A 15874-nucleotide genomic window follows, 5' to 3' on the forward strand; every position below is an offset into this window, starting at 1 on the left:
GTTTTCCCCACTGGTGGTGCTGGGATTGTAGATTACGGTTTATGGCAATTATGTGCTGGAGCATGAGGGGAAAAAAGTGAAATCGTCAAGTAAAATAGTACTAGCTTTTTCTGTTTTAATCAGGTGAAATAGAACTGGCTGAATATAGAGAAACGGGTGCATTTCAAGACAGCATTCTACGCTGTGTGAGAGAAGAAAGCATTCAGAAAAAAAAGCTGCGCTCTTTAAAACAAAAATCTCTTGATATAGGGAATGCAGACTCCCTGTTGTTTACATTAGATGAGCATCGTAGGAAGTCCTGCATAGACCGGTGCGATATAGATAAGCCATCTACCCATGCTGCTTACATCACCCATAGACAGAATGATTATGGAAGGCCCAGGCAGAATTCTTCTACAAGGCTGGACAATACAGAAATCCCTGAGAACCCCATTGTAGAGGGTTTTCAAGAAACCCGAAGGCCAGTAATACCAGAAGTCAGATTAAACTGCATGGAGACATTTGAGGTGAAAGTTGATTCTCCAGAAAAACCTTCTACTCCTAAAGAGGATTTAGATCTTATTGATTTGTCATCAGATTCCACATCAGGGCATGAAAAGTGCTCTGTTCTCTCCACGTCAGACAGTGACTCTCTTGTCTTTGAGCCTCTTCCTCCTCTCCGAATAGTGGAAAGTGATGAAGAGGAGGAAACGATGGAGCAAGGTACTGAGGGTGTCTCTAGTAAAAATACTCTGTCCTTTCCTTCAACTCCCACTGGGCCCTCTGTGCTCAGCCTAAGCACAACTCCTCTTGTGCAAGTTAGTGTGGAAGATTGCTCTAAAGACTTTACTTCTAAGGACAGAAGAAATAGTCAGTCATCAGGGAAAAAGGAAACTCCTCTTCAGCTTTCTGAAGAGCCAAAAGATGGTGAAGAGTTGTCAAAGCTAGAGGCACTTCAAGATTTTTCCTCTGGTAGCCCTCTCACTCTGAAACAGAAGCGAGACCTTCTGCAGAAATCTTTTGCCCTTCCTGAGATGTCAGTTGATGATAGCACTGAGCTTAGCATGGAGGAAGAAAAGGAAGGTGGACAGAGCTCAAGTGCATGTGCCAAAACAGTCCTTCTTAAGGTTCCTGAAGATGCTGAAAGTCAGTCTGAAAGTGAAAAGCCTGATGCTAGTGCTGGGTCTGACACAGAACAGAATGCTGAACAAAAGGCAGGAGAGGATGGAACTGAGGAGTCTGAATTTAAGATCCAGATCGTGCCTAGGCAAAGAAAGCAGAGGAAAATTGCGGTCAGTGCTATACAGAGAGAGTACCTGGACATTTCCTTCAACGTTCTAGACAAACTGGGAGAGCCAAAGGAGACAGGTAAGCACATTTCTCTTCCTCCTCCATAACCCCACATGCACCCACCTACTGAGTCTTTCCCTGAAGTTTGTGCAACTGTGCTAGGTGCATCAGACTCTTTATTCTTATAATGTCAGCTTCTGACATTATCATTGCTTCAGAAACCACTCTGACTCCCTCCTGCTCCAAATAGCATGTTGGAATCAGATGTGGTTTTACTGGCTGCCTACATGTCACAGTCTTTGTTGTCTCCTAAGCACTACAGTCAACTCTTGATTATCCATGTTTATAGGAGAGAATCCATATTCCCAAAGCTTTGTTCTGAGCCAGTTGTTTTGCTTCTCTTCCTCACAAGGGTTGCTCTAAGAAGCAAAATAGACCTCCAGTCTTTTCTGTATACCCATTAGTCAGTAGTAAGAGACCCCAAAGAAAGACCAGAAATGAAGGGCTTTAGATAAGTCATGGACCAGATGAAAAGGCCTGCAATTATTGAGAGTCCACAGCTGATTACATATTTAGCTGAATGTTCAGAGCTTTTTAGAAAGTCTCAGCTCTCAGGAACCTAAACATTATTAGTTACAACTAATGTAATCCATAGGGGCCAAGATTCTTTTATGTCAATCTGGGGGCATGTGGGTAATAATCAATACCATTTGATGATGATACATATGGTCATAACACTACAGTTCTCTGCTTGAGTGGCATTTTTAATGCACACCTAGAATGTATGGGGATGTGGTGCCTACATAATCTAGGCATTGTATGTGAGATGTCTTTTACTCATCCTTATTCATCTCTATTCTAAGAACCCTTACTTCCCCCTTCCCGAGAGTTAGAGTTGGGAAATCAGACTCTATTGTTAGTTATTTCATTCAGCCAGAAGATCTACTGATATTGAAACTGGAAGGCTTGGTTGCTCTTATAGTCTAGTAAGATAGATTAATAGAATATCAGCATTGGAGGGCACCTGAATACACATCTGCAGAATGTTGGGACATAGCATGTAAAATGTTAGTGTTGGAAAGGACATTAGAGTATGGGATCATAAAATGTTAGAGTTGTAAGGGACTCTTTGCTTTTACAGATAAGAAGACTAAAACTCAGAGATATTATTGATATGCTCAAGGACATGCAGCAACCATTTTTAATAATGTATTATTCTATTCTCTGTAAAAGAGGAAGTAAACAATAAACAAAGGGAAAGCAGAGTAAAAAATAATTGGCCTAAAGTAACTTGGTAGCCTAATGGGTGGGATTTTTTTTTTCAGTCTGGACCTGTGATTTTATCAGAGTAGGGCATTCCCAGTAAAGAAACACACATGTTTTTGTAATGTAGATTGGCAACCATATAGCAATCAAAGATTACTTGGATGCAGCTCTTTATGGGTCCTAGAGTCCAACCACCAGAAGACATATGAAGAGTTGAGAACTCCTGAAAATATAAGGGAAAGAAGAGAGTGAAAATTGTTCTTGGATTTTTTCTTTAATTCATTTTTTGAGGTTTTAAGTAGCATTTCTTTTTATAGATCCTTCTGCTAAAGGACTTTCAACTTTGGAAATGCCCAGAGAATCTTCCTCTGCACCAACTTTAGAAGCAGGCGTGCCAGAAACAAGTAGTCATTCTTCTATATCAAGTAAGATTTCCATTGGCTTCAGGATATGAAACATAATTATTCCATTCATCACATTGGTCTCATGTCATCACCTGGTACATCAATCAAAATTCAGCCCATTATCTGGAAATGTATTTTCTTAAAACCTTAAATTTCTTTGATTTTATCTGTTATGTAGTCAGAGGGGCTAAAGCTTGACATAATATAGCATTGTTCAGCATCCTGGGGGGTTCAATGGGCCATATGAATGCTGGTTTGTTGCTAATACCAATTAGCCAAGAAAAAACATTATAATTGAGTATGACCTTTTATTTCAAGTGAAACCTGCATCCAGTCTGTTGTAGAAATAATAGGTATGGTAGATCATTATATAAATTTTTTTAAAAAAGACTGTAGAAAAATGTTACTTAGAATTGCTTCCAATATTGCCATTCCCTGCCTCCTCCCCCCTCCCCCCCGCTCAGGGTTGTATGTAAGACAAAATGGTAACTGGAAATTAAATTGGGTCTTTGTTTCAACCTAGATATTTTGGTCAAAAAAAGGGTAAAAGATGTAATTTAGAGAGGTTGTATATGTGTTTCCATACTTCCCTATTTTGTTTGGCCTTAGATTTTTGTCTATAAAGACCTTGTATCATGTGAAATAATACACTAATCGAGTTATGATCTCACTGTATAGGGTTGTCCCCTCTAACAATGCAGATCACAGTCTATATATGCCTTCCCAGTCTACATGACTCTTGTCCATGTGTCCCTATAGGTTCACAGGTGGTAAAGTGAAGGTAAAATATATTAGAAATCTAACCAAGCAGAACCACAGCATCATAGAATCCCAGATTTGCAAGGAACCACAGAGGTCTGGTCTAATCCCTAATTGAGGAATGACTTCCATCGATAGCAGGGCTCTATGGCATTAGGAAGGTTTAAGTCAATTTCCTAATTACTTCATTTTATTACTGCCTATATAAAAGGGTAGGAAGTAACATTTGTATTTAAAAATATTAAAATAAAAATATGTTAAAATCATTTTAGCTTGAGGACTGTATAAAAATTCATGGCAGTCTGAATTTGGCCCACTTGCTAAAGATGACCAATCTTTGTTCTACGGTCCTCATCTTTATTTGAAGGTACCCAATGAACCAGGAATTTGTCCCCCTCTAGAGGCAGTCCATTGCATGTTCTACTACTCTAATTATCCGGAAGTTCTTCCTTATTTGGGTCTGAAATCTGTCTCTCTAATTTATACTCACTGGTTTTGGTGCTCCTCTTTACAGAGCATCAATCCAGTCCCTATATTCCATAGCCTATTAGGGTATTTTGGTCTGAAACACTTCTTTTTCTATGAAAAAACGATTTTGAGAAATAGGAAGAATCTCAACTGTGGATATTGTCATTTTCTCTGTTTGAGTATGTTTATCCCCCTGTAGATAAAATAATGCTAATGTTAGTCTTCACCTGACCCACCCTAAAAAATAAAAATGTCCTGAGAAAGCAAATCCTTTTTTCTCAAGGCCCATGTTAATCCCTACTGTTATAGTGGAGTCTTACAGCTGTGAAACAGAGTACGGATTATCTAAGAAATCATTTCTTAGATTTTAAGAGTTACCTGTACCCTCAACAATGGATGAAAAACTGTCAGTTCTATATTTAGTTTTATATCTAATTACTCTTATTTCACCAAGAGAGTGTTTGGTAACTGGATAAAATATCCTTTTAAAAATTGAAATACTAAAAAAAACGAAAGATTTTTTGGTAGCTGTTTTCCTTTCGGTTATTTTATGAAAGGAGCCTGAAAAACTAGATCTGTCAAATCCTGGGTAGAATTCCAAGTTGGGTACATTTTAAGAAAGCTATGAAGGAAAAATATTGAATTGATGAACTAATTTACTAGTAAAGCTAATATTCATGTGTTTACTATAGATTACCACTGAATAAATTTTCATCATGAGAAGCATTAATCAGGCATCTATTTGCATGTGGTACTAAGGAAAGTAATTTTACAAACTGATAAAAAATAGGAAAAGTCCTTTATCCCTAGGAACTCTACTCTCTTTATGAAGATGGTAGTAATTGGAGAATAGATTTTTGAGATCTGAAGTTGTTCTGTGGTTAAGAATCATAATCTTTAAATTTGTTAAACTTTTTATACATATGTTGTCTGCCTTTGGATGTTTCTTAGGGCTATCTATGTAAAAATTCATATATAGAATTGATTTATCTGTGACAATAGGAATTTAAGAACATCTGTCTAGATGAAATCTAGCAGCTATTCAGTGAATTTGGTTATCTGAGACAGCAATTCAGATAACTCTGACCCCCACTCAATAGGGCACTTTTTTTTTCATGAAAAGAGTTGTAAACCTAGGTTTTCTAGTCATTTTCTCATTTTGTTTGTGTTTACATTTGAATCCCACTCTTTTGACCCAGCCTCAGTGTCATACAGTATTGATAACCAGATCATAAAAGCCATGCTAGCAAACTGTTAATACCAACCACTTAAGAAGAATCTGGAAATTGGTTTCAGGTTGTCGTTGTTGAGAAAAATGCCAATAACACTGTACTTTAAATTATTTACATATAGTTGTCAATGATTTCTGATCATATTTTGTTGCCAGAGGCTACATTTTATGGCTTAAGAAATAGAAAATAGGCTAAGATGGTGCCAACTAGCTAAACACATACAGATATCCAGATGCTTATTATCTTGGAGAAAAAGCAGCTGAATGGTGGACTGAGTATTTCAGAGTTTTAGGATGGATAAGTGAAATGTCATGCTGAAATAGAATACAAAATTCAAGAATTCTTAATTCTTTAACTTCTTCAACCAAATACTTAACCCATGGTTTCTGTGTTATTTTCCTGGTTGGAGGAACATGTCACAAACTGCAAAAAAAAAGAGTTAATTTCAATCGGGAAATATTTGCTAATGCTTAATTTAAAGTTCCTGGGAAGGCCTTTTACATTGGTAAATTTCAAATAGTAGACCAATATTCAAATATTAATTCATTGCAGTATCTCAAAGATTGAGTCAATCTTCCTTAATTTTGTGCCAGTTCCTGACTTGTTGTGTGATCTGTGAGAAGTCACTTAATTACTCTGTGCCTCAGTTTTTCCATCTCTACAATGGGGATACTCTACTCTCTCCTTTTCTTTCCTCTCTGGAATCTCATGGGAATGTTGTGAAGATTGGAGATTGACACACTATATGGGAAGATTAATGAATCCAATTATAATGTATAGGTACAATTTTTTGGTTGTTGCTTATGTTCCCAGATGACAGATAAGGAATTGCTAAGTAGATACTGTCTCTATAGCTAAAGGGAAGAGAGTATCTAAAATAATATGCCACAATTATTCTCTCATCTGGACAGCAACATATATTTTTACTGATCAGTAATAAACTGCTGAATGTTGAGTGAGTATTAGGTATAAGATTTTCAATCCTATGTGTGATACTGAAGTTTATTTCCCCCCTGTAACCATCTTCTAATTTCCCCCATATAGCTCAGTATAGGCAAATGAAAAGGGGATCATTGGGAGCTCTGACAATGAGCCAATTAATGAAGCGACAGCTGGAACATCAGTCTAGCGCCCCTCACAACATCAGCAACTGGGACACTGGTGGGTCAAGCTTTTTTTTCCTTCTTTTCCCCTATCACTCAGCTAACATCACTCTTGGTACCATCCCTGCCCTTTATAAGTAATATAAAATATCTTTCCTGTCCTTCTATTCAGGCAGTAATAAAATAAGGTGATTATGAAATCTATTTAAACTTTTCTAGAGTCCTGGAGCCACACATCTTTCTTTTTGACGGCCCCAGATTTGTTCTCACAAAGGCCAAGTGGTTTAAATATCTCATTTTGTGATGTTACAAAAAAAGAAAGACTTGTGTCACCCATAGTCCATTTTTCATTTGTCACTGACATTCATCACTGGCCAGTAGGTTTATGGTTGGTCAGCAAGATCACCAGGCTGCAGCAACGTGCCTTCATTTTCATATGATTTACTTGTATCTCATCCCAGTTTGTGAATATCATACCACATAAATCAGGAGAAAGCCTGAGAATGTGATTTAAGTGATTAGTTTTGAACAGGGGACAGATGCTTAGGTCTATATTTAAAGCAGCACAAAGTCAGGTGTCAATATACCTTTATTTTATGCCAGTTCCTGGTGTCATGTGCCTCAATTTTTCCATTTCTACAGTGAGGACAATAACATGTCATTCTACTTCCTTAACCCCTTATATTCTAAAATGTTGCTGCCTTGAAACAGGATTGTCACAACCTCTTTTAGAAAATGTCTTCTTTTCCCTTTTTGTAATAGTGAAGATGATAATGATAATTATAACAATTATTACTAATATTTAAACACTTCTTTAAAGTTTGAAGAGTGCTTTACATGTAGGATCTTATTTGATCCTTACAGCTATCCATGAGATAAATGTTACTGGAATGAATATCCCCCTTTTACAGGTGAGGAAACTGAGGCTTATATAACTAATAAATACCAGATGTGAGGCTTGAACCCCAGTTTCTCTTGATTCCAGGGTCATCATATTTACCACTATATCATGTTGCCTAGGCTGTGTATAAATCTGTAAATGTTCAATTTGGGATCTTTGGGCCATCATTTGCATCAGGCTATTTTAAAATAACAGCTCACATATTTATAGTACTTAAGGTTTATAAAGAGCACTCTCCTCATAACAAGCATGTGAGTTAGGCTTTGCAAGTATTATCATCTCCATTTTACAGATGTGGAAACTGAGACTTAGGGAGCTAAGTGGCTTACCTAGGATCACACAGCTAGTTAAGTGTCAGAGCCAGGATTTCATCCCAGATCTTCTGACTCTGTCAAGCTCTCATTCTACTACTGCACTGTACTGCTCACCTGATATTGATCATTATGGTTTTGACTCTAATTACTTTGGATTGATTGTCTGCTTTAATAGTTTTCCTTATCAGAGAGTTTTTCATTTTCACAAAAACAAACACTTGTCATTCATTTTGTCAGTTTTATCCCAGATTAGATTTAGATTTAGATATTTCTTCTGCATATTTCCTCCTATTTGGGGGATAGGATGCTAATATCTTTGGTGTATATCAGCTCTTAGATCATCATGAAATTGGTTAGTATATATCACTGAATGCTGCAGAAAATCCTCCAGATAAAGAGAGGGGATTCTTATTTCAGGTAAGGGATTGACTAGATGACTTCTGAGGATTCGTCAAAGTATGACATTCTAGGATTCCCATATTAGATAATAGTTTCAGTGTTCTTCCTGTCCCTCCCCTTTTCCTCCAAGCCTTCACAAGAATTCAAGAGTCCTGAGTTTAATATTTGCCATCCCGTTGGTATAAATTAATCCTTAGAGATATAGAAAGGGAGAGGAGGAAAAACCAAGCAACATGAATAATCTACAAGCTATTAATTCCTGAATAAATCAAGAGCGGACTGCCTCAAGTTATTTTTCCCTTATATATTGAAAAGGATTGACCAAGGCTCATTCACTATTTTTTTTGCAATAAATCTAATAGAAGAAATGCTCAGAATGGTAGTTACTACTCAGTATTTGTGATAACTGAACTTTTGGCTCCTGTCAAGTAGATACTTAGGCTATGAGGATTCTGTTTTTCCAAGACAGACCAGTTCCTCAATTATCTTCATACTTCTCTGTATAATTTAGTAAATGTCTCAGCTTAGGTCACCTTTCAAAGGCAGTGTTTACATTCATGGTTGAATTTGACTGATTTTTTCATGATTAAAAATTGAATATAAACACCTCTGAATTGACATGATACCAAATAGTCTATTTGATAGATTTTTTTTTTTCATTTCTCAATCTAAGCTGTGGTCTAATGTTTCATTTCACAATCCCTGTTCAGGGGCTATTTGAGTTTTCTTCATGTGAGTCCTGGAAGTTATTTTTCCACTTTCTAAGCTCTCAAATCATTACATTGTAAGAATTCTGTCTCTACATTATCATGGTGAGCAGACCCCTATAAAAGAGTCAGTGTGGTACAGAAGAAAGAGCATCGGACTTGGATTCAGAATACGTATGTTTACTTTCTGGTTCTGTCACTTACTAGCCATGTGACCTTGGCTACTGTAAGTGCTTACTTTCCTTATATATAAAGTGGAGAGGCTGGACAAACTGATTTCTAAGGTCCCTCCTAACTAACATTCTGTGATTCTTTCCCAGTAAATAAGTTACTAGCTCATTCACAGATGTAATACATCAGGTTAAATGTTGCTTTCTTTTCTTCCCTTTCAATTCAACATTAATTAAATACCTATTATGCACAAAACATACTATGGGGGGCATTGGATAGGGGACAGGATGCAAATTTTAGATAAGGCATGGTTTTAACCATTATCTGTGTGAGCTTTGATAATAATAGCAAACATTTATATAATCCCTACTACATGCCAGGCACTGTGCTATTCACTTTACAGATATTACCTCATTTTTCATCACAATAAACCTGTAATATTATTATTCCCATTTTACAGATGGGGAAACTGAGTTAAACAGAGGTTTAAGTGAGTTGTCCAGTATCACTCAGCTAGTAAATGTTTAAAACTTGATTTGAAGTTGGGTCTTCCTAATTGTAGGTCTGGTACATTGTCTACTGTGCCTCTAACTGCCTGTGTGCAGGGTGTCCTGTGCACAGCATTGTGTGAAAGGCAGCGTCGGGAAGGGCACACTGGCAGGGCACAGTTGGGGAGTATACAGTTTAGTAGACATATGTCGGGGAAGCTAGGTGGCTCAGTGGATAAAGCACCATCCCTGGATTCAGGAGGACCTGAGTTCAAATCCAGCCCCGGACACTTGACACTTACTAGCTGTGTGACCCTGGGCAAATCACTTAACCCTCATTGCCCTGAAAAAAAAAGACATATGGCAATTCCATGAAACAAACCTCTATTCAAAGTATTACTTATTTCTAAAAGAACAAGTTTAACATCCACAAGGGAAAGTGAAATAAAAAAACAAACCCTAAACCCAACAAAATAGATGTTCTTCGTTTCATAACTTCAGGAAGCTAGCAAGGTTAGAGGCAACCAGGCTGGTAGGATTATAGATCCAGCAGGGGACAGCAGAGAACCACTCCTAGATCTGGTTAATGAGCAAACTGTAGCATTGTAAAAATACCTGGGATGAGAGGGCTAGCCAAAGAAAGTGCAGACACCCTGGGGAGTCTAGCAAGTGAGGGAAGTGAGTGAAGTAAGATTTCAAGTGGACAGAATCAAAAGAGAAACACAGAGTTGTAAACTGGTTAGGCGGTAGGCAGACACAATAGTGTACAAATACAGAAAGAGGCAATGAGAACTGGCAAGTTCCTGCAGCTCTGCAAGTCTTTTTACTTTCAGCAGAGCTTTTGAGAGGGTAACTTCTCCTTCCAATCTCTAAAGAGGCATCTCTGAGCTTCCCTGTTGCCCAGGTAGGCATTTGACATCTGGCATGGACACTGCCTAATTCATTTTAACTAGTCATTTTCAAAATGCTTCATCTCTGCTCATTTGGGTGACTTGCTTCTTTGCCTTTCTTTCAGACAGGTGTTTCATAGGCATCAATCAGTCTTCCTTCATCACTTTAATGTTTGTTAGATACACATTGTCTCTCTAACGTGTTCTTGGGCCATTTTCCCTCACTTTCTTTCTGGTCATAACCTGAATTTAATTGATTTTTAAGTTTTTCTGGTGTGTGTGTGTATGTGTGTGAAAACATTTCTTCCTCAGCCCTGACATTGATGGTTTATTCCTTGTCAGAAGATCTTAAATTTGAGATTTTTTTTCAGACAGTATTCTTTGATGTTGCCAGGTGGTCTCTTTTTGATGAATTGTTTGCATGCTAATGATCAGTTGATCATTCCCTGACCCTAAGATCCTGGGTAGTTCCTTAAAAAATTATCAACAGACTCACCAAACAATTATTAGTTTATGTCTTCATGTTGTAAACCATACTGTAGCACTGGAGATTGAAATGCTCTGTTTATCCACAGAACAGATACAACCTGGGAAGCGTCAGTGTAATGTGCCAATGTGCCTAAACCCTGAACTGGAGGGACCACCGCTAAGAATGAGAGGTTAGTTCAGTCTCTGCTTTTGCCTCCTGAGATCACCACCAAGTTGGTTTCACCATTTTTTGCCGTTCGTGGTCACATAGCTGGGTTCCAAGTGGTTCTATGTCACCAGATTGCTGAAAGTCAGTCTGTGTCCAGATGGACCAGATCAGGGAGAAGGTCATTACAGATCTATGCCTACATTCTATTTCAGACAAATGGCAGAGTATCTCCTGCTCTCCTTTTCACTTTCCAAAGGAACAAGGACAGGCTTATCTTTAGTCTAATTTTGCATGTCTTTGTAGGTTTCAGGAAATTCTAGTCCTTCTAGTACCTTCTCATGTCCCCTTTTTCTCATTTTTCGGCCCCAGATGAACCCCTATGAATAGAGGCCAAGATTCAAGCATCTCACATTCATAGCTAAATCTAATTGGCTTTTTCCATTCAAATGAATTTAACACATAGTTATTAAATGGCTATTGTGCTAGGTCATTTGGAAGACACGAAAAGTCCTTTGCCGTCATGGAGCTCACAGTTTAGAAGATATGCAAATAACTATAACACAATATTATAGGAAAATTGCATTATTTTCTAGGTATAAAATAAAGTGGTGTCTAAATAGCCAGGGTGGGGTCAGGATCCTAAATTTAGTAGCCAGAATTAATAGTTACAAAGATATTTGAATGATGATGATGGAAATCATATTTCTTTCACTGGTAAATAGAAGAGCTCATTACTAGAAAGTTTCTGGGGTTGTTTTACTCATTGGGCTATCAGACTTGACTATTCCCAGAAGATAATGATATTAATAATGATATAAATGATATCAGTGATCTTTGCTTTAGTCCCTACTTTTGACTCAGGGCCTCTGCAGTATTCTCTTTGCTACTGCTAGTACTAAGAACCTTACTTAGGATATACAAAAATGGAACTTGTTAGGTGGCGAATCTGAGATCATGCTAGCAATTAGGAGAGAAGAAGAACTCTGATATTGTTTTAGCTTTAGTGCTCACTGGGAGGCTATAGCAAAGAGTTTCTCAGTTTTTCTTTCTTTTTTCCTTTCCTGGCTCTCTCTATTCCCCCTTCCTCCATAATTCACCTTCCCCATTGCACTCACTGCTTCCAGCACTGTACTGGCTGCTAATATCATTTGATGCAACAAGGGTTCATGTTTAATGGCTGATGCTTCTCATAATTTCTTCATTGTAGCAACAATTCCAGAAATCAAGATGAGACTACTATATACATATGGGGAAGGTGTTTTGTTGATATTGTTGTCTAAAATGCTTATTTCTTTAGAGAGAGCATTTTATGCTCTTAAATTACAGTGGGAAGAATGATGCCCTCTGTGAGCTATAACAGATTAGTGGCAAAATTACTGAAATGATTTAGAATTTCCCCTCTTTTTTTAACTGTAGCTTTATATTATAGTTGGCTATCACAATTGGCAAAAGATTTAAGGACTTTGTACCAGAGATCCTATTGTAGCTATGTCTACACATCACCAAACATCCAAGTATTTAGAAACTTTTAGATGATTTACTGAATTTCTCACTTTTGATTCAGATACCATTTGTGACAGTTCAAGAAGTATTGGCATAGAATCAAAACATACTTTACTACCATTCTTGCTCTTTTTTGAGATAAACTAATGACACTATACCATTTAACACCAACCATTTTTTATCCTGGTAACTTTATTTGTACTCATAACTTATTTATACTTACTTTTACTTCAAGCTCAACTTTCTCCCATCAGACCATTTCAAGATCCTTTGGCAATAATAGTCTTATTTTATAATAAGGGTTAAATGAAATTTTGAGGAGTGTGAGGAGCATTTCTAAATCCCAGAGCTTATCAAACTCAGTAATGGAACTGGGGTGCAGTCTTGGGAGCAATACCAATGACATTAAAAGCATTCTTCTGTATTTTTCTTTTGACTTTGGGTCTCCTGTTTCATGTGAATGTATTTAGTAGTCTAAGGAAGACTGAAGAATGCATCTAGTCTGTAGTATGCATTTAGGAGTCTAGACTACACATATACAAAAAACAGTCATGAACTAGATGTATTATTCTTGCTTTCCCATGGAGCTGTGTTCTATTCTTTTTTTTTTTTTTCAGATTAAGACATACTCCATTTGGTCTCTCTTCCCAAATTCTTCTCTAATCTCTTTGGAAATACAATTCTATAGGATGTTATTCTCCTCTTCGGAGATAGATCATATAATCTTCCACAATTTTTGCTTCATTTTATGGTATTTCCTGATAAAATTGATTTTCAGATTTTTTTAATGACTGTCATGATTTTCAGTATTTATTGAAATTAAATAATTTGAATATCACACTACTGTTCTGGTGATTATGATGCTTTCTTTGGGCTATCAGTTTGGGTTGCTCCTTGAGGGTGGTTCCTTTCCACCCATCCAAGAGATGTTTTTCCAAAACCAAATGGTTGTCATCATAGCGTTCTGTATTTTTTGTGTGTGGAGGTATTGACAATTTCATATTTTTATTTCATTGAAGACATCAAAATCTTGGGGTTATACAGGGTGAAGGAAGCTTGGCCAGAAGTGTCAACTCTCTGGATAGTGCTTTAAACTCAAATTCATATTTCACAAATTTTTAAGTTTCCCAAATATTCAAATTTCACAAAAGCTTTGGTTAATAAATGAAGAATATCTTAGTTCTGGGGGGACATGGCTCTATTTATTAATACAGAGAACTGTGCTTTTTTTAGACTGGATCTCTGTCCTAATGTAGGTCTTTTATATTGCTCCTATATCTACCCCCAAATAGCAGGATTTCTATGTGGGAGCTTGACATGGTATTTATTTGTGTTCTTTCACCCTAGTGAGAAATCTAGGTCCATAACTGATGAATTCCACAAACATATTTACTCTCTTTGTGGATTCACTATTGTCTTTTCCCCCATTAGCTAGCTGAGAAGGAAGGGGCAATGGTAGAACAGATAGGCAGCCAGCTTTTAGAGCTCTGCAAGGAAAAACCAAACAAGACCATATTTTTTCTTTAAAAAAGAATAGTAATGTTGAAATATTTTTTCAAAATGCAATTTAGGGGAACAGGAAGGGAGGAAATCTGGTTGTCTCTGTGAAACTGTATTATAAAGTGCTGGTTGGGGATTTTTGAGGATGAGAAACAGTGCATTGATGGGCAGGCATGAACCAATCTCTCTTCATCAGTTGTTTCTTTACTGCATACCCAGGTGCTACTAAATCCAGCCTGCTGTCAGCGCCCAGCATAGTCAGCATGTTTGTACCTGCACCAGAGGAATTCACTGATGAACAGCCTACAATGATGACTGATAAGTAAGCTCACACAATATTTCCTTCACAATATTTTCAGAATTCAGTTCGCTCTACCATAGTTACAAGAAGTACCAGAAAAGGGATAATAGTATGTATATTTATATATATGTGTGTATATACAATATATACAAATACCCACAAATTTAAAAAAGGAACCATGATGCCTGAATGTATGCAATGAATGTATTGGTAGTAATCAGAATTAATCTGGGAGGTTCAGAAAAATCCTACTGTATGGGCAGCTTTTATTTCTTCCTCAAAATTTAAAAATTTTATTCTTGTGAAAGCATTTATAACTATATCCATACAAGAGGCAGTAGTGTGATGGAAAAGGGCATTGATGTTACACTGAAGACCTGGGTAGGAATCTCTACATAATAGTTATATGATCTTGGGTAAGTTGCTTCACCTCTCTGGGCTTCAGTTTTCTTAGCTGGAAGAAATTATCTCAGGGGTTCCTTCCAGTTCCAACATTCTTTGTTGTGTCCTAAGGTTTCTTCCAGCTTAGTCTTCTCATATACATTAGCTAATTCTATCTTCTGAGGTCTCTTATGTTGTTAACATTCTATGGTTTATGTTCTAAGATCCCTTCTAAGTCAAGAGTTTTCTATTCTGTCATTTTCCTTTTTAAGTTACTTATTATAGCTAACAAACATTCTGAAATTTTCAGTTTTTGAGCTAATGTAGAAAATTCCTTGTTTAATGTCTTCTTATAACATGGAGGTTACTGGGTTCTCAAAGGTTATGGCAGCAGAGAATAAAATCATGAAGGCTCTACCAAGCTGGAAACACTTCTAGTACCATACCTATGAAGGTTTTAATTATACTAGAAAAGTCTGTCACCTTAGAAGTTTGCCTACTAAGTGATGTATTGTTAGTTCATGGTAATCCATGAAAGAAGTATGTAGTCCTTTTCTGCTTTCATGTTGGATTGGCAGATAAAGAGAGCAGGGGATGCTAAGAATCACATAGTATTTATATTGTCTACAAACATTAATTTAACTGAAGATATTCTTAATTTGAGATTTTTGTCCAGTAATCAGTGAGTTGATAAATACATGACTAAAGGAACTAATTTGCATTGATATTCTTGATATAAATACAATAAAAAAACTATAAGGAAGTTGCAGTTAAATGGAAGGACAACTTACTTGTTTTATTTGGGAATATGAATGAAGAAGTTGGCAAAAGTGGTTTTACCATGCAGCCAAAGGTAACAACAAACATCATTTTATGGTATACTAGATCATCTTGTCTTAAATTACTTATAAACATTAGTAAAGACAGCCATGGTGATAATTCCAGGCTTTGTGTCAACACCTCTTGTAGAAGATGAAAAAGGAAGAAAAATTTATGAATAACTTAAGAAAATTCTCAAAATTAAACCAACATATAACTTGAAACTAAGTGACTTTAATGAAAAGGAGAGGATAAGAGAGGATAGCAAAAACTGTGTAGGAAAATATAGTTTGGGATTAGGAAATGAGAGAAGCAAAAAGCTTTGAGACTACTTAGAAATTTCATTTCTGTATTTTATTTTA

The 15874-nt window shown here is 36.7% G+C and overlaps 1 protein-coding gene across 11 annotated transcripts in view; it reads left to right on the forward strand.

Moving 5' to 3' along the window:
- Nucleotides 1–15874, forward strand: part of UNC79 (unc-79 homolog, NALCN channel complex subunit) — a 323533-nt gene that overhangs the window by 208308 nt on the left and 99351 nt on the right. For 8 of the 11 annotated variants that reach the window (XM_043986754.1, XM_043986757.1, XM_043986756.1 and 5 more), the window contains 5 exons: nucleotides 124–1347; nucleotides 2853–2960; nucleotides 6443–6559; nucleotides 10947–11030; nucleotides 14231–14333. In XM_043986754.1, coding sequence (XP_043842689.1) covers nucleotides 124–1347; nucleotides 2853–2960; nucleotides 6443–6559; nucleotides 10947–11030; nucleotides 14231–14333 — 1636 coding nt within the window. The remainder of the gene's footprint in view (nucleotides 1–123; nucleotides 1348–2852; nucleotides 2961–6442; nucleotides 6560–10946; nucleotides 11031–14230; nucleotides 14334–15874) is intronic. The other 3 variants (XM_043986758.1, XM_043986765.1, XM_043986760.1) reach the window with 2 other exon arrangements.

The sequence above is a fragment of the Dromiciops gliroides genome, chromosome 2, assembly GCF_019393635.1.
Source record: "Dromiciops gliroides isolate mDroGli1 chromosome 2, mDroGli1.pri, whole genome shotgun sequence".
NCBI classification, from domain to species: Eukaryota; Metazoa; Chordata; class Mammalia; order Microbiotheria; family Microbiotheriidae; genus Dromiciops; species Dromiciops gliroides.